At 43.6% G+C, this 19262-nt stretch overlaps 1 protein-coding gene across 1 annotated transcript in view; it reads right to left on the bottom strand.

Annotated features, from left to right (window-relative positions):
* Positions 1–459: 459 nt before the first annotated feature.
* Positions 460–19262, bottom strand: part of LOC106599141 (calponin-3) — a 29308-nt gene continuing 10505 nt past the window's right edge. Inside the window, exons 2-7 of the mRNA XM_014190240.3 lie at positions 8185–8306; positions 7643–7709; positions 7368–7505; positions 6924–7040; positions 5004–5150; positions 460–4590 (exon numbers count right to left, since the gene is read on the bottom strand). Of these exons, the coding sequence (XP_014045715.1) occupies positions 4201–4590; positions 5004–5150; positions 6924–7040; positions 7368–7505; positions 7643–7709; positions 8185–8306 (981 nt within the window). The 3' untranslated portion in view covers positions 460–4200. The remainder of the gene's footprint in view (positions 4591–5003; positions 5151–6923; positions 7041–7367; positions 7506–7642; positions 7710–8184; positions 8307–19262) is intronic.

Here is a 19262-nt window from a genome sequence, read left to right as displayed (position 1 = left end):
GGAAGAGAGCGAGAGCAGTTGACCATAGAGGTTGTTGACAGGAATAAAGAGAAGGGGGGAGATCTCATGAACCCCGTTGGTTGCTAAGAAGTCTGTTCTGTTGCTCCCCAGTCAGTTGGGGTCTAAGCCAGTCTTTCTGCCACACATCATTCCTGGTTGTGCTCTTGTCTACAACATGTTCAGCCTTGTGGTTAGGACACGGTGTGCTGTACAGGGTATCCCAGGGTTGCTGGCAATCTCAGATATACTAATGAATCTCTGAAGATCAAACCATACTGACACTAGTCCCAGATCAATTATTAGTGTGCTCTTGCCAACTTCTATGTATTTCTCCTGCCAAAACAGCACAGACAGACCCAGGTGGCAGTATGACTTGACTTTCAGATGTTATTAGTAGGTAAAACAACACCAGTGGGTTCTCAGAGTGACTTCTGTTTAGATATAACTGTAGACTGCATGTAAGACTTTATGAAACAAACATTTATTGATACAAAAGAATCAAAACAATAGAAGAAATATCTATATAGGGAGAAATGGCAATAATACCACACCAGTGGTTGGGGCTCTACACACAGACAGGGGGCATTATGGCACAAGGAATCAATGGGATATAAAATAACGTTTAAAAATCCATAAGTTTGGTCATGTGACAGACACTAACATTTGAGATTCTCTTCTAAGAGTATTAAAAAGCCTTTCCTGCAGTCGAATGACCAACGCACCTCTAGTGGCCTCATGGATCCAATGTTATTCATATTTTTCATAATTAATAAGCATGACTTTTCAAACGCTGAAACGGTTTTGTTCTATTTCAGTCTTCTGTGATGTATATAAAGTGTAATATTGGGGTGCAAACTCAAAATGTAGTACATTTCAACTGTATATCTGACATGGTACAGGTGTTTTCTTTTGTTTAAGCCCACAACCATGTGTGTGAGGTGTATACTTTTGTTTCAAAGTAGATTTGTTTAAGACTACCAAGAAACACTGTGACCCTGATTTAGCCCACTGCAGTAAAAGGTTAAAGAGGCAGAAAAACTACAAAGAGAACTACAAAAATATTCCAGTGCTTTCAAGTCAAACTGGGACTAGACAGTCATAAACATTTTAACTTCAACCATTTATCTTTTCTCCTGCCAACCTTCTCTAAAATATGATTGCTTGATTAATCAGAATGGACATAGAAAATGTATACTGAGTGTACAAAACATTAGGAACATCTTCCTAATACTGAGTTTCACCCCCTTTGCTCACACGCACGCACGCACGCGCACACACACACACACACACACACACACACACACACACACACACACACACACACACACACACACACACACACACACACAGAGAGAGAGAGAGTATACCAAACATTAGAAACATCTTGAGTTGCAATCCCCCCTTTTACCCTCAGAACAGTCTCAATTTGTTGCGGCATTGACACTACAAGGTGTCGAAAGCGTTCCACAGGGATGCTGGCCCATGTTGACGCCAATGCTTCCCACGGTAGAGTCAAGTTGGCTGGATGTCCTTTGGGTGGTGGACCATTCTTGATACACATGGGAAACTGTTGAGTGAGACAGTTCTTGACACAAACCGGTGCGCCTGGCACCCTATCACACATAAATCTTTTGTCTTGCCCATTCACCCTCTGAATGACACACATACACAACCCATGTCTCAATTGTATCAAGGTTTAAAATTCCTTCTTTAACATGTCTCCTCCCCTTCATCTACACTGATTGAAGTGGATTTAACAAGTGACATCATAAGGGATCATAACTTTCACCTGGATTCACCTGGTCAGTCTGACATGGAAAGAGCAGGTGTTCCTAATGTTTTTTACACTCAGTGTAAGTCTCTTACCAAAAATCACCACTGAGCAGTAGACTTGTGGTTCTGATTTGAAGGAGAGGAAATAGAGGACAAACAGTAGAGTATATTGAAAACAAGGAGGAAGGAAGTAGGTAAACATGATGTGACGGAATTCTTCTTTCACAGAACTTCCAAGTTGAGATTCTGAACCATGAGAACTACAAAACCCATAAAACAGAAAAGGACATGGCACATTCTTTAGATTATTCTGATTGGTCGAAAAATATGGACATTCTAACGAGAGTTTAAAAGGAATGCAAGAAAGATAATGCAACATTTCACTTACAGATGAAGTCGGAAGTTTACATACACCTTAGCCAAATACATTTAAACTGAGTTTTCACAATTCCTGACATTTAATCCTTAGGTCAGTTAGGATCACCACTTTATTTTAAGAATGTGAAATGTCAGAATAATAGTAGAGAATGATTTATTTCAGCTTTTATTTCTTTCATCACATTCCCAGTGGCTCAGATGTTTATATACACTCAATTAGTATTTGGTAGCATTGCCTTTAAATTGTTTAACTTGGATCAAACGTTTCGGGTAGCCTTCCACAAGCTTCCCACAATAATTTTGTCCCATTCCTCCTGACAGAGCTTGTGTAACCGAGTCACGTTTGTAGGCCTCCTTGCTCGCACACGCTTTTTTAGTTCTGCCCACAAATGTTCTATAGGATTGAGGTCAGGGCATTGTGATGGCCACTCCAATACCTTGACTTTGTTGTCCTTAAGCCATTTTGCCACAACTTTGGAAGTATGCTTGGGGTCATCGTCCATTTGGAAGACCCATTTGCGACCAACCTTCAACTTCCTGACTGATGTCTTGAGATGTTGCTTCAATATATCCACATACATTTTCCTTCCACATGATGCCATCTATTTTGTGAAGTGCACCAGTCCCTCCTGCAGCAAAGCACCCCCACAACATGATGCTGCCACCCCCGTGCTTCACGGTTGGAATGGTGTTCTTCGGCTTGCAAGCCTCCCCCGTTTTCCTCCAAACATAACAATAGTCATTATGGCCAAAAAGTTATATTTTTGTTTCATCAGACCAAAGGACATTTCTCCAAAAAGTATGATCTTTGTCCCCATGTGCAGGTGCAAACCGGAGTCTGGCTTTCTTATGGTGGTTTTGGAGCAGTGGCTTCTTCCTTGCTGAGCGGCCTTTCAGGTTATATCGATATAGGAATCGTTTTACTTTGGATATAGATACTTTTGTACCTGTTTTCTCCAGCATCTTCACAAGGTCCTTTGCTGTTGTTCTGGGATTGATTTGCACTTTTGCACCAAAGTACGTTCATCTCTAGGGGATAAAACATGTCTCCTTCCTGAGCGGTATGACGGCTGCGTGGTCCCATGGTGTTTATACTTGTGTACTGTTGTTTGTTATTTGTACAGATAAACGTGGTACCTTCAGGCGTTTGGAAATTGCTCCCAAGGATGAACCAGACTTGTGGAGGTCTACAATTTTTTTCTGAGGTCTTGGCTGATTTCTTTTGACTTTCCCATGATGTCAAGCAAAGAGGCAAATACATCCACAGGTACACCTCCAATTGACTCAAATTATGTCAATTAGCCTATCAGAAGCTTCTAAAGCCATGACATCATTATCTGGAATTTTCCACGCTGTTTAAAGGCACAGTCAACTTAGTGTATGTAAACTTCTGACCCACTGGATTTTGTTGGAAAATTCCAGATAATTGTTGGGAAAATGACTTGTGTCATGCACAAAGTAGATGTCCTAACCGACTTGCCAAAACTATAGTTTGTTAACAAGAAATTTGTGGAGTGGTTGAAAAACGAGTTTTAATGACTCCAACCAAAGTGTATGTAAACTTCTGACTTCAACTATATAGGGCAAAAAACATGTTTTTAAAAAAGCTAGCAAGGATAGTAAAATTCTTGCTCTGTTGATAACAAAATCACTCTCTCTCACACTCTTTATATTACAGTTATACCAGAGTAACACAATTTGCATCAGTTTAAAAAACGTCATCATAAGTGGTCCCACAAAACTGTATCAAACTAAATATATAGGCCTATGGTTCATATGATCCATAAAGGTACTTGGACATGTTACTCCACTCCAATTCCGGTAGAAGGCCACTATAACGTCACATATTCCCAGACACACTGTGTTACACTTATGCCAACTGAGATACTACTGCACAGGGTGACTTTTTGACAACGCAAAAAAAAGCGCTGTTGTCAAAACAAGCGCACATTTTTTTAGCTGCCAAAATGGGGCCCACAGAGTCAAACGGGAAAATATGAAATGACACCGTAAAGAGGGGAATAGCGTGCCATTTGACACACAGTCAGTCTAATAGTCGATGCCCTGGTCCTCGTCATAGTGCCCGCTGTACTGCTGTTGGTACCCACCCCGGTACTCCTCTTCGTCGTCATGGTGATACTGGTACTCCGCCTGGTAGTCGCTGTCACTAATCTCCGATCCATTGGTTCCCGTTCCCAGGCTCCCGTTGCCATGGCTACCGGCATTGTTGCCGAGGGTAACGGGAGAGATGGGCTCCGTGGGGGAGGTGCAGTACTTGGGGTCGTAGATCTGCCTGCCCAGGCCGTAGCTGCTCATTCCCTTCTGGGATGCCACCTTGTTGGTGCCCATCTGCAGGGAGATGGTGGAGCTGTCTGCTGTCTGTCCCGCCGACTTCTGGTCATAGATGTCACGGCGGGTACCCGGCGCCGACATGCCAGCCTGGGGGAGAGGAGGGAGGGAGGACAGAGGGGGAGAGGAGGGAGGGAGGACAGAGGAGGAGCGGAGGGAGGGAGAGAGTGGGAGTGAAGGGAGGGAAGGAGAGAGGACAGGGGGGAGCAGAGGGTGGGAATGTTAGGTTGGTGGTTAAGTGGGAGTGTGTGTGTGTGTGCGTGTGTGCATGTGAGAGAGAGTAAAAGGGTGTGTGTTTGTGAGGGAGAGCAAGAATGTGTGTGTCTGTGTGTGTGCGTGCACCTGGCCACAGTAACCTTTAGTTGGTAGATGTCTCACCCTGATACAAGATTACTGCTAATTGCTTCCAGGGATTATAGTGGCTAGGAATCCACTGCAGCAGAACCATTGAACCATAAGAACTACAGTACTTTATACACCACAGACGAACAGTACACTCTTACCTGGCTGGCTCCTTTGTTGGTTCCCATCTGCAGACTGATGGTAGTCTGGTCGTAGGGCTTGTCCGTCTGTGACTTTGGGTCGTATAAGTGTCTCCTGGTCCCGTACGCTGTCATACCAGACTGGCTGGCACATTTATTTGTCCCCATCTACCCAGGACAAAAACAGCTTTCAGACATGGCTCCATCCATAGGTCACAATGTCCTCTAATCAAATCTATTCTATGTCTGGCAATGGTATTGACCACAAATTCAATTTGTTTTTCAGAGTACGACTGGTATCCATTGTTTTGGTACAGACAGGATAACACACACACACACACACACACACACACACACACACACACACACACACACACACACACACACACACACACACACACACACACACACACACACACACACACACACACACACACACACACACACACACACACACACCCCCCCCCGAGAGAGAGAGAGAGGGTATACCAAACATTAGAAACATCTTGAGTTGCAATCCCCCCTTTTACCCTCAGAACAGCATCAATTCGTTGCGGCATTGACTCTACAAGGTGTCGAAAGCGTTCCACAGGGATGCTGGCCCATGTTGACGCCAATGCTTCCCAGAGTTGTGTCAAGATTGTGGGGGTTGTCTTGTTAGACTTCAGTGCAGCTTTTGACATTATTGATCGAAGTCTGCTGCTGGAAAAATGCATGTGTCATGGCTTTACACCCCCTGCTATAATGTAGATAAAGAGTTACTTGTCTAACAGAACACAGAGGGTGTTCTTTAATGGAAGCCTCTCAAATATAATCCAGTTAGAATCAGGAATTCCCCAGGGTAGCCGTTTAGGCCCATTGCTTTTTACAATATTTTTACTAATGACATGCCACTGACTTTGAGTAAAGCCAGAGTTTCTATGTTTGCGGATGACTCAACACTATACACGTCAGCTACTACAGCGAGTGAAATGACTGCAACACTCAACAAAGAGCGGCAGTTAGTTTCTGAGTGGATGGCAATAAATAAGTTAGCCCTAAATATTTCTAAAACTAAAAGCATTGTATTTGGAACAAAACACTCACGAAACCCTAAACCTCAACTTAATCTTGTAATTAATACTGTGTAAATTGAGCAAGTTGAGATGACTAAACTGCTTGGAGTAACACTAGATTGTAAACTGTCATGGTCAAAACATATTAATGCAGTAGTAGCTAAGATGGGGAGAAGTCTGTCTATAATAAAGCGATGCTCTGCCTTCTTAACAACACTATCAACAAGGCAGGTCCTACAGGCCCTAGTTTTGTCGCACCTGGACTATTGTTCAGTCGTGTGGTCAGGTGCCACAAAAAAGGACTTAGGAAAATTGCAATTGGCTCAGAACAGGGCAGCATGGCTAGCCCTGGGATGTACACAGAGAGCTAATATTAATAATATGCATGTCAATCTCTCCTGGCTGAAAGTGGAAGACAGATTTGACTACTTTTATTTTTGAGAGGTGATGTTTCATGTTGACTGCACCGAGCTGTCTGTCTAAACTACTGGCACACAGCTCGGACACCCATGCATACCCCGTTCAAAGGCACTTACATATTTTGTCTTGCCCAATCATCCTCTACAATCCATGTCTCACGGCCTAAAAATCCTTCTTTAACCTGTCTCCTCCTCTTCATCATCTACACTGACTGAAGTGAATTTAACAGGTGACATCAATAGGGGATACTAGGTTTTACCTGGATTCACCTGGTCAGTCTATGTCAAGGAAAGAGCAGGTGTTGTTAATGTTTTGTACACTCAGTATATGTATTTTTCATGTAAATATTTTGGGGGGATGAACTACATGTCTACTGCTGTAATATCATTAAGTGGATATTTTTGGGGATGAGATCCACTTATGACATTATCTCTGTGGTAATTGCCATTGTCTGAGCATGACTCACCTGCAGTCCAATTACACATTGTCCAGCCTTCATTTTCTCCTCGTCGAAATGGCGGGTCCTCTTGTCCGCGTATTTAACACCGAGGTCACAGTTGGAGTTTGAACCTTTGGTTTTCGCCTGTTGCATGGTAAGAGACAAAGTAACAAAGTCAGTGTTGCTTGCAGTTTTACATAACAATGTTTTTACTCACTAATTACAACTGTACTGTAAGCCTACACAGTGGTGCATGGACATCTCAACCACCAGCAATTCAATAAAAACCACAGTGTTTGTCCGACCACGGATTTCAGCACCAACAATAAAAACAAACCAAAAAACAATGTTTGCCTCCTTTTCATGTCATGCTCTCCCATGGCACTGTGTGTGGTGTTATGGCACATGGTTATAACAAGGTCACGAACAACTCAGGGTTCCACATTCACCCCAGTCTAACCGAGAACCTACCACACCAGCCAGGGACAGCAGTGTGCTCTGGACCTGGGTCATGTTCCCATTCTCAAACAGGTCATTGGCCTCAAAGATGTCGTTGGGACAAAGGCCAAACTTCAGAATGGCTCGGATGAAATTCCCCAGATTTTCCAGCTAGAAGGGAACAACAAAGGAAATCAGACTCCGGTTCAGTCTCGTTATTTAGTCTTGTTGAATGAAAAGCATTTTCCCTCTGTGAAATGGTAGCGCTACAGTATATATATCAACATCTTTTATTTTGTTTCACGTACCTTGTGCCAGTTGAGTTTGGAGTGGTTGATTTTCTTGATGGAACCAGGCTGCAGTTTGTTTATCAGCCTAAGGTAGAAGAAAGGAGTAAACTCTAACAGTTTGATATGAACATAAAACAGATTCTCAACTAGAGCAATGAAAAAGAATACACTGTTCCTAGTGGTAGTGAAAATAATGATAGCGAGATTAAGACCACAGAGCTAATCCTCTGTAGGCCTTTTCAACACCTGATCACTGTTATGGAAACAATATAACATCTTGTATTAAGTCTACTTGAGTGATCATCTATTGAGGAATGTGACTAAGTATTCCCCTACATCCTCATAGCTGACTGAGCTGAAGACAGGTGAAGTCAAGGGCTTGTAAACCAGTAAATTGAACAGGGCAAAACATCCTTCACACGTTGGGGATGATTATACAACCTAACAATATGGATTGGACAAATGGTATAAAATGTATAAATACCTAAAACATTAGAATACATATAATAGTCAATCTCACACAGATACACTTTGTGTAGACAGAAAAAAAATAAACTAACTCGCAGAGGATGACTCCGTCCTTAAGGCCCTTCTGGAAGTTCTCTCCAATGGGCATGCCCGTCACCTCCTCGATCCAAAACCGGAGCTCCTCCTCCTTCTGCAGGTCATACTTCCCTGCGATCTGAAAATATCAAATAATTATGTAACTCCACCCACTCTTCATTTAACAATAGTTCAAAATCAAACCCTGACCCCCCTAGACACTTGTGATAGGTAGGCTTAGATAGGTAGGCTATATGACATAAATACCACTTAGCCTACAAGTGGGCAAGGTTGAGCAATTACCATAGACTTCCGATCCTGCAGGCAAACCCAATCCTAACACCAACCAAACAAGCTACACACTTAAGGTATCTTGTAATTTGATCCAATTTTAACCACAATGTAAGCCTAAACCTAGACTATTTTATGAACTCCATAATTTGTTGGTATGATTGTTCTTTCTACTTGATTTTTGTATTTATATATATATATATGTGTGCATTTTCTGTAATTTATGTAATTCAGGGCTCATTTGTAAAAGAGACCTTGGTCTCAGTATGACTCCCTGATAAAATAAAGGTTAAATAAATAAACAAATATGATGCCTGTGTGTGACACAGGGAGTGAGTCTGTGAGTTCTAATAGCCTCTAGGCAGAGAAGCAGTGTTTATGTTAAGTGTAATGCATTAGTCTGACCTCAACAGATTGCTTATTAAGCAGTGAGCAGCACACCCATTCAATAGTTATAACTCGTGGTCATTGGGCCCAGCCGGCCCACTCCTTGGGAAAGTTAGATTAGGTCTGTTTAAAGTGTAGACATGCACAATAATTTATAGGGCTTTTAGCCTGATCTAAATACAGAACATTTGAGAAAGCATTATGCAATTAAAACCAAAAGGAAAAACAATTCTGATATCCATTCTATCCATTCATGTATTTTCTTAAAGAGAAAGTCACTTGAGGTAACGCTTCAATCCTCACAACAGAAGGCCAAAGCTTTTCAACTGAAGCCAAAGCCGATCTATCACATATCGTTCTAAAGGTCAGTTTTTTGGGAGAACACTCTTCTCTCCTCTCCCTCACATCACTGCTGTGTGGCCTGCTGCCAGGAGTGGTAAGACACAGGAAATGACATGGACCGCTGCCCCATGCCTGAACCCTGGCTATAGAGGACGGCTCCACAGATTCCCCAGTCCAGACTAACACCGTTGCTTTACCCAATGACTTGAAGGAGAGAGAGAAAGACAGACAGACACAAACACAGAACGCAAGATAGAAAGACTCCTGAGATGTCCTGAGCAATAAAGTGTCTTAAACTTCCATGAAAACATTACAGAGACAACGTTACGTGAGGTAGCGGAGGGAGACATTAGAGGGATATTGCCCTCAGCCATCTTATTAATGAGCTTTCATAGGCTGCTTGGTTGAAGCCCTGGACTTCCAACTGTGATGTACATATCTTCAAATAATCACATTTTATTCATCACATACACAGATTGAGCAGATGTTATTGCGGGTGTAGCGAAATGCTTGTGTTTCTAGCTCCATCAGTCCAGTAGTATCTAACAATTCACAACAATACACAAATGTAAAAGTAAAATAATGGAATTAAGAAATATATAAATATCAGGATGAGCAATGTCGGAGTGGTATTGACTAAATACAGTAGAATAGAATACAGTATATACATATGAGATAAGTAAAGCAGTATGTAAACATTATTAAAGTGGCCAGTGATTCCATGTCTATGTATTTAGGGCCGCAGCCTCTAAGGTGCAGGGCTGAGAAACTGTGTGGTAGCCGGCTAGTGATGGCTATTTAACAGTCTGATGGCCTTGAGATTGAAGCTGTTTTTGATGCACCTGTACTGGCCTCACCTTCTGGATGATAGTGAGGTGAACAGACCGTGGCTCGGTTGGTTGATGTAATTGATGATCTTTTTGCCTTTTTGTGACATCGGGTGCTGTAGGTGTCAAAAGCTTTGATTTGGGAATTCTAAATTCCAACAGAACAAAGTGTATAAATCAATATCAAATATTTCAATGCCCTTGGACACGGGAAAAATGGGTCACCTTTTTTTAACACAAATGCTACCTGGGCAGGCAGTGTGTCCCCGGTGATGCGTTGGGCAGACCGTACCACCCTCTGGAGAGCTCTGCGGTTGCGGGTGGCGCAGTTACCGTACCTGGCGGTGATACAGCCCGACAGGATGCTCTCAATTGTACATCTGTGAAAGTTTCTGAGGGTCTTAGGGGCCAAGCCGAATTTCTTCAGCCTCCTGAGGTTGAAGAGGCGCTGTTGCGCCTTCTTCACCACACTGTCTGTGTGGGTGGACCATTTCAGGTTGTCAGTGATGTGTACGCCGAGGAACTTGAAGCTTTCCACCTTCTCCACAGCGGTCCCGTCGATGTGGATAGGGCCGTGCTTCCTCTACTCTTTTCTGAAGTCCACGATCAGCTCCTTCGTTTTGTTGATGTTGAGAGGGGTTATGTTCCTGGCCCCACTCTGCCAGGGACCTCACCTCCTCCCTGTAGGCTGTCTCATCATTGTTGGTAATCAGGCCTACTACTGTTGTGTCGTCTGCAAATTTGATGATTGAGTTGGAGGCATGAGTGGCCACGCAGTGAACGGGGAGTAAAGGAGGGGGCTGAGCACGCACCCTTGTGGGGCCTCTGTGTTGAGGATCAGCGAAGTGGAGGTGTTATTTCCTACCTTCACCACCTGGGGGTGGACTGTCAGGAAGTCCAGGAGCAGTTGCACAGGGCGGGTTTCAGACCCAGGGCCCCGAGCTTAATGATGAGCTTGGAGGGTACAATGGTGTTGAAGGCTGAGCTATAGTCAATGAACTGCATTCTGACGTAGGTATTCCTCTTGTCCAGATGGGATAGGGCAGGGTGCAGTGCGATGGCAACTGCATCGTCTGTGGATCTATCTATCTATCTATATTACTGCCTCATTGCCTGAATCCGTAATGGGTCTGCGGTCAAACGACCACCCCGCATCACTGTCAAACGCTCCCTAAAACACTTCAGCGAGCAGGCCTTTTTAATCGACCTGGCCCGAGTATCCTGGAAGGATATTGACCTCATCCGTCAGTAGAGGATGCCTGGTTGCTCTTTAAAAGTGCTTTCCTCTCCATCTTAAATAAGCATGCCCCATTCAAAAAATGTAGAACCAGAAACAGATATAGCCCTTGGTTCTCTCCAGACCTGACTGCCCTTGACCAGCACAAAAACATCCTGTGGCGTTCTGCATTAGCATTGAACAGCCCCCGTGATATGCAACTTTTCAGGGAAGTTAGGAACAAATATACACAGGCAGTTAGGAAAGCTAAGGCTAGCTTTTTCAAGCAGAAATGTGCATCCTGTAGCACAAACTCAAAGTTCTGGGACACTGTAAAGTCCATGGAGAATAAGAGCACCTCCTCCCAGCTGCCCACTGCGCTGAGGCTAGGAAACACTGTCACCACCGATAAATCCACTATAATTGAGAATGTCAATAAGCATTTTTCTACGGCTGGCCATGCTTTCCACCTGGCTACCCCTACCCCGATCAACAGCCCTCCACCCCCCCACAGCAACTCGCCCAAGCCTCCGCCACTTCTCCTTCACCCAAATCCAGATAGCCGATGTTCTGAAAGACCTGCAAAATCTGGACCCCTACAAATCAGCCGGGCTAGACAATCTGGACCCCTCTCTTTCTAAAATTATCTGCCGAAATTGTTGCAACCCCTATTACTAGCCTGTTCGACCTCTCTTTCATATCGTCTGAGATTCCCATAGATTGGAAAGCTGCCACGGTCATCCCCCTCTTCAAAGGGGGAGACACTCTAGACCCAAACTGCTACAGACCTATATCTATTCTACACTGCCTTTCTAAGGTCTTCGAAAACCAAGTTAACAAACAGATTACCGACCATTTCGAATCCCACCGTACCTTCTCCGCTATGAAATCTGGTTTCAGAGCTGGTCATGGGTGCATCTCAGCCACGCTCAAGGTACTAAACAATATCATAACCGCCATCGATAAGAGACATCACTGTGCAGCCGTATTCATCGACCTGGCTAAGGCTTTCGACGCTGTCAATCACAACATTCTTATTGGCATACTCAACAGCCTTGGTTTCTCAGATGATTGCCTCGCCTGGTTCACCAACTACTTCTCTGATAGAGTTCAGTGTGTCAAATCGGAGGGCCTGTTGTCCGGACCTCTGGTTGTCTCTATGGGGGTGCCACAGGGTTCAATTCTCGGGCCGACTCTCTTCTCTGTATACATCAATGATGTCACTCTTGCTGCTGGTGATTCTCTGATCCACCTCTACGCAGACGACACCATTCTGTATACTTCTGGCCCTTCTTTGGACACTGTGTTAACTAACCTCCAGACTAGCTTCAATGCCATATAACTCTCCTTCCGTGGCCTCCAACTGCTCTTAAATGCAAGTACAACTAAATGCATGCTCTTCAACCGATCGCTGCCTGCACCTGCCCGACCATCCAGCATCACCAGTCTGGACGGTTCTGACTTAGATTATGTGGACAACTACAAATACCTAGGTGTCTGGTTAGACTGTAAACTCTCCTTCCAGACTCACATTAAACATCTACAATCTAAAATTAAATCTAGAATCGGCTTCCTATTTCGCAACAAAGCATCCTTCACTCATGCTGCCAAACATACCCTCGTAAAACTGACCATCCTACCGATCCTCGACTTCGGCGATGTCATTTACAAAATAGCCTACAACACTCTACTCAACAAATTGGATGCAGTCTATCACAGTGCCATCCGTTTTGTCACCAAAGCCCCATATACTACCCACCACTGCGACCTCTACGCTCCTGTTGGCTGGCCCTCGCTTCATACTCGTCGCCAAACCCACTGGCTCCAGGTCATCTACAAGTCTCTGCTAGGTAAAGCCCCGCCTTATCTCAGCTCACTGGTCACCATAGCCGCACCCACCCGTAGCACGCACTCCAGCAGGTATATCTCAATGGTCACCCCCAAAGCCAATTCTTCCTTTGGCCGCCTCTCCTTCCAGTTCTCTGCTGCCAATGACTGGAACAAACGGCAAAAATCACTAAAGCTGGAGACTCTTACCTCCCTCACTAGCTTTAAGCACCAGCTGTCAGAGCAGCTCACAGATCACTGCACCTGTACATACAGTAGCTGATCTGTAAATAGCCCATCCAATCTACCTCATGCCCATACTGTATTTATTTATTTATCTTGCTCCTTTGCACCCCAGTATCTCTACTTGCACATTCATCTTCTGCACATTCTACCATTCCAGTGTTTAATTGCTATATTGTAATTACTTCGCCACCATGGACTATTTATTGCCTTACCTCCCTTATCCTACCTCATTTGCACATAATGTATATAGACTTTTCTACGGTATTATTGATTGTATTTTTGTTTATACCATGTGTAACTCTGTGTTGTTGTATGTGTTGAAATGCTTTGATTTATCTTGGCCAGGTCACAGTTGCAAATGATAACTTGTTCTCAACTAGCCGACCTGGTTAAATAAAGGTGAAATAAATAAAAATAAATAAATAAACTGAGGTGGTAAGCAAATTAAAGTGGGTCTAGGGTGTCAGGGAAGTTAGAGGTGATATGATCCTTAACAAGCCTCTCAAAACACTTAATGATGACAGAAGTGAGTGCCACGGGGTGATAGCCATTTAGTTCTGTTACCTTTGCTTTCTTGGGTAAGGGAACAATGGTAGACATCTTGAAGCAAGTGGGGATAGTAGACTGCGATAGGGAGAGATTGAATATGTCCGTAAACACTCCAGCCAGCTGGTCTGCGCATGCACTGAGGACGCGGCTAGAGATGCCGTCTGGGCCGGCAGTCTTGTGAGGGTTAACACGCTTAAATGTCTTACTCGTCGGCCCCAGAGAAGGAGAGCCCACAGTCCTTGGGAGCGGGCTACGTCGGTGGCACAGTGCCACCCTCAAAGTGGGCGAAGAATGTGTTTAGCTTGTCTGGGAGCAAGACGTCGGTGTCCGCGTCGTGGCTGGTTTTCCCTTTGTAATCCGTGATTGTCTGTAGACCCTGCCACATACAGTGCAACTTAAAAGTTTGGACACACCTACTCATTCAAGGATTTTTCTTTATTTTTTACTATTTTCTACATTGTAGAATAATAGTGAAGACATCAACTATGAAATAACACATGGAATCATGTAGTAACCAAAAAGGTGTTAAACAAATCAAAATACATTTTATATTTGAGACTCTTCAAAGTTGCCTCCCTTTGCCTTGATGACAGCTTTGTACACTTGGCATTCTCTCAACCAGCTTCATGAGGTAGTGACCTGGAATGCATTTCAATTAACAGGTGTGCCATGTTAATTTGTGGAATTTCTTTCCTTCTTAATATGTTTGAGCCACTCAGTTGTGTTGTGACAAGGTAGGGGTGGTATACAGATGATATCCCTATTTGGTAAAAGTCCAAGTCCATATTATGGCAAGAACAGCTCAAATAAGCAAAGAGAAACGACAGTCCATCATTACTTTAAGACATGAAGGTCAATCAATCCGGCATTCTCTCAACCAGCTTCACCTGGAATGCTTTTCCAACAGTCTTGAAGAAGTTCCCACATATGCTGAGCACTTGTTGGCTGATTTTGCTTCACTCTGCGGTCCAACTCTTCCCATCTCAATTGGGTTGAGGTCGGGTGATTGTGGAGGCCAGGTCATCTGATACAGCACTCCATCACGCTCCTTCTTGGTCAAATAGCCCTTACACAGCCTGGCGGTGTGTTGGGTCATTGTCCTGTTGAAAAACAAACGATAGTCCCACTAAGCACAAACCAGATGGGATGGCGTATCGCTGCAGAATGCTGTGGTAGCCATGCTGACTAAGTGTGCCTTGAATTCTAAATAAATCACTGACAGTGTCACCAGCAAAGCACCCCCACACCATAACACCTCCTCCTTCATGCTTCACAGTGGGAACTACACATGTGGAGATCATCCGTTTACCTACGCTGCGTCTCACAAAGACATGGCGGTTGGAACCAAAAATCTCTAATTTGGATTCAGACCAAAGGACAGATTTCCACCGGTCTAAGCAAGTCTCTTCCTATTGGTGTCCTTTAGTAGTGGTTTCTTTGCAGCAATTCGACCATGAAGGCCTGATTCACGCAGTCGCCGCTGAACAGTTGATGTTGAGATGTGTCTGTTACTTGAACTCTGTGAAGCATTTATTTGGGCTGCCATTTCTGAGGCTGGTAACTCTGATGAACTTATCCTCTACAGCATAGGTAACTCTGGGTCTTTCTTTCCTGTGGCGGTCCTCATAAGAGCCAGTTTCATCATAGCGCTTGATGGTTTTTGTGACTGCACTTGAAGAAAATGTGAAAGTTCTTTAAATATTCCGAATTGACTGTCCTTCTTGTCTTAAAATAATGACGGACGGTTGTTTCTCTATGCTTATTGGGCTGTTCTTGCCATAATATGGACTTGGTCTTTTACCAAATAGGGATATTGTCTGTATATCACCCCTACCTTGTCACAACACAACTGATCGGCTCAAACGCATTAAGAAGGAAAGAAATTCCACAAATTAACTTTTCCGTAGCTCAGTTGGTAGAGCATGGTGTTTGCAACGCCAGGGTTGTGGGTTCGATTCCCACGGGGGGCCAGCACAGAAAAAAAAAAGAAAAAAAAATGTATGAAATTGTGTGAAATGTATGCATTCACTACTGTAAGTCGCTCTGGATAAGAGCGTCTGCTAAATGACTAAAAATGTAAAATGTAAACAAGGCACACCTGTTAATTGAAATGCATTCCAGGTGACTACCTCATGAAGCTGGTTGAGAGTATTCCAAGAGTGTGCAAAGCTGTCATCAAGGCAAAGGGTGGCTACTTTTAAGAATCTCAAATATATTTTTATTTGTTGAACACTTTTTAGGTTACTACATGATTCCATATGTTTTATTTTATATGTTTTATGTCTTCACTATTAGGTGTGTCCAAACTTTTGACTGGTACTGTACGTCCCGTGTCTGAGCCGTTGAATTGCGACTCCACTTTGTCTCTGTACTGATGTTTTGCCTGTTTGATTGCCTTACGGAGGGAATAACTCCACTATTTGTATTCAGCCATATTTCCAGTCACCTAGTCATGGTTAAAAGCGGTGGTTCACACTTTCAGTTTTGCGCGAATGCCTTCCACAGTTTCTGGTTTGGGTAGGTTTTAACAGTCACTGTGGGAACAACATCCCCTACACTTCCTGATGAACTCAGTCACCGTGTCCATGTAAGCGTCAATGTTATTCTCAGAGGCTACCTGGAACATATCCCAGTCTGCGTGATCAAAACAATCTTGAAGCATGGATTCTGATTGGTCAGACCAGCATTGAATAGACCTTAGCACGGATACTTCCTGTTTGAGTGTCTGCCTATAGGAAGGGAGGACCAAAATGGAGTCGCAATCCTTGTAGGCACCTCGAAAAGGCGAGTGGCAGTGAGTGGCAGTGATCTAGTGTTTTTCCTAAGCGAGTACTACAGTCAAGGTGTTGATAGAACTTCGGCGGCGTTTTCCTCAAATTTGGTTTCCAGTTTTCATAAAGTCCAGTGTAGTTCCTTGAGGGCCGTCGTGGTATCGGCTTGAGGGGGAATTTCCAAGGCTGTGACTATAACCGAAGAGAATTCTCTTGGGAGGTAATACGGTCGGCATTTGATTGTGAGGTATTTTAGTTCAGGTGAACAAAAGGTTCTGTATGTTATCACAATCGCACCATGAGTAGTTAATCATGAACTATACACCCCGCCTTTCTTCTTCCCGGAGAGTTCTTTATTCCGGTCTGTGCGATGAACTGAGAACCCAGCTTGCTGTATGGACGGGGACAGTATATCCGGAGAGAGCCATGATTCCGTGAAACAGAGTATGTTACAGTCCCTGACATCTCTCTGGAAGGAGATCCTCACCCTGAGCTCGCCGACTTTATTGTCCATGAGACATTAAGCGAGTAATATACTTGGAAACAGTGGATGGTGTGCCCGCCTCCTGAGTCAGACTAGAAGTCCACTCGGAATACCTCTTCTCCGTCCGCGGCGACTTGGATGAGCCTCTGGGATAAGTTCAAAAGCCCTTGGGGGTACGAACAAAGCATCGAATTCAGGAAAGTCGTATTCCTGGTTATTACCGCTGCTCTGATATCCAAAAGTTATTTCCAGATGTATGTAATAACACAAAACACGTTCTGGGCTAATAATGTCAGAAATAACACACAAAAAAACTAAATACTCAAAAGTTGCTTAGGAGCTAGAAGCAGAGCTGCCATGTCTGTCGGCACCATCTTGCTGCTTTTGCTAATTAATCAATTAATCAAGAGAAAGCACTCAGAGTGCTGCATGTACACCTCAGCGTGCTGATCTAGGATCAGGACTCCCCTCTCCATGTAATCTTATTCATAATGATCTAAAAGGCTAAACTGATCCTAGATTAGCACTGAGACGCTTGATACATACGGCTCTAGGGCTAATTATCGACTAAGGAGGTATTGTTTTTCCTCGCGGCGCCACAGGAGCAGCCCAAGCAAGTTATGGTACAGTAACAACACTGGAGTTAGTAGTTTCCCCATAGAGAAGGAATGTGGAATAGCGATCGACCAGGTTTCTTCCTCGCAGCTCGAATTACTGTAGTGCATCCTCAGTCTGGCACGCAAGCACAGATCTGACTGCCTCATGGGGAAACCGGAGGGGTTCAGACAGTACATGCAGTGTACCTGGATATCAAGGAGAAAATCTGACTCTTACAAGGTCTTTGGACAGGAAAATGCAAACCCTATTGACGGCTGTGTAACAAAAATGCAAATGTTCACAATTTCACACTACAACCTCAGTGTGGAAATATATAAATAGAGTTTTGTAGGTATAACAAAAAAAACAAGCTACACATTCTCAGATACTTTTTTTAAAATGAATTATTATTTCACAAACAGAGATTGTGAGCCATCATGGGCTATTGACCTCCATGCAAATGTATGGAATAAAAGGTTAGGTACCGAACCTGAACCATACAAAGATATCTCAAAATAACAAAACCTCCAAGTTTATATCAACCTCAAAAACAAAAAGCCATTGGCAATACCACTGGTCTGTTTTCATTGTCTGAGTCAAGCTACCACAATGTCAAAACAGACCCTCTTCAAGGTGTGTGTGTGTGTGTGTGTTTGAGAATGTGGGCAGTGTGTTTTTAGCTGGGAGGAGCCGAGGTAGATCCAAGAGATCCCTCATCTGCAATTTATTAAACACACATGTTGTACTTGAATGACACACACAAAACCAGCACCTCTTGCTGCCTATGGTGAAAACAAGCAAACAAGTAGAGGTTTTCCAAAGGTTCAGAGCCATCTCTGATAGGCCTAATCCTCCACATTCAGAGTCTAACCTCTGCTGAAAGAAGTCTTCAGTTCTCTCAGGAAGACAGAGGGCTGAAATCCCATCAACCTCACACATAACAACTCCCACTTTAACTGTTTCTAACGGTTCATCACCCTTCACACATAACAAACCAGACTTTTGTGCCTAATAGTTCATCACCCGCCAACATGAGAGTCTTGACAGTCAAATCTGAAATCTCTCATCAAGATGAAAAGGGAAAACAATTATTTCAGTATTGCTCAAAGGCTGGGTGTAAGAAAGATGGCCGTCGTTCCTACAAAGACCAGCAGACCTCAAAAAGGGCAAAGAGTCTTTAATGTGATTAAAAGGTGGGGAAAGTTGATGTGATGTCCCAGGAAAAATTAATCCGACTTCGATACCACGCTGGAAGGGTCAGAGTTCAATGTGAAAGGTAGATAAAGGAAAAAGTGCCCCTCGCAACCTTGTGTCGTGCCAAACAAGCTACGCTAGCCGTTGCTATGAGACTCATGTCCCACACAGGGAGTCCTTTTAAAAAATGTCCAATGCAGCCATTTTTATCTCAATATCAAATCATTTCTGGGTAACAATTAAGTACCTTACAGTGACTGTTTTCATTTAAAATGGCAAAAAAAGTACAAAATAGCTTCTTAACAAAGTGCAAATTATCAAGCAAGAACTTTGCTAGAACTGTCTGGGAGAGGTCTAAGTGGGG

This window comes from Salmo salar, chromosome 03 (genome assembly GCF_965601325.2).
Source record: "Salmo salar chromosome 03, fSalSal1, whole genome shotgun sequence".
Taxonomy (NCBI): Eukaryota; Metazoa; Chordata; class Actinopteri; order Salmoniformes; family Salmonidae; genus Salmo; species Salmo salar.
Note: the sequence above shows the minus strand (reverse complement) of the source record. Positions and strands in the feature narration are given on the sequence as shown.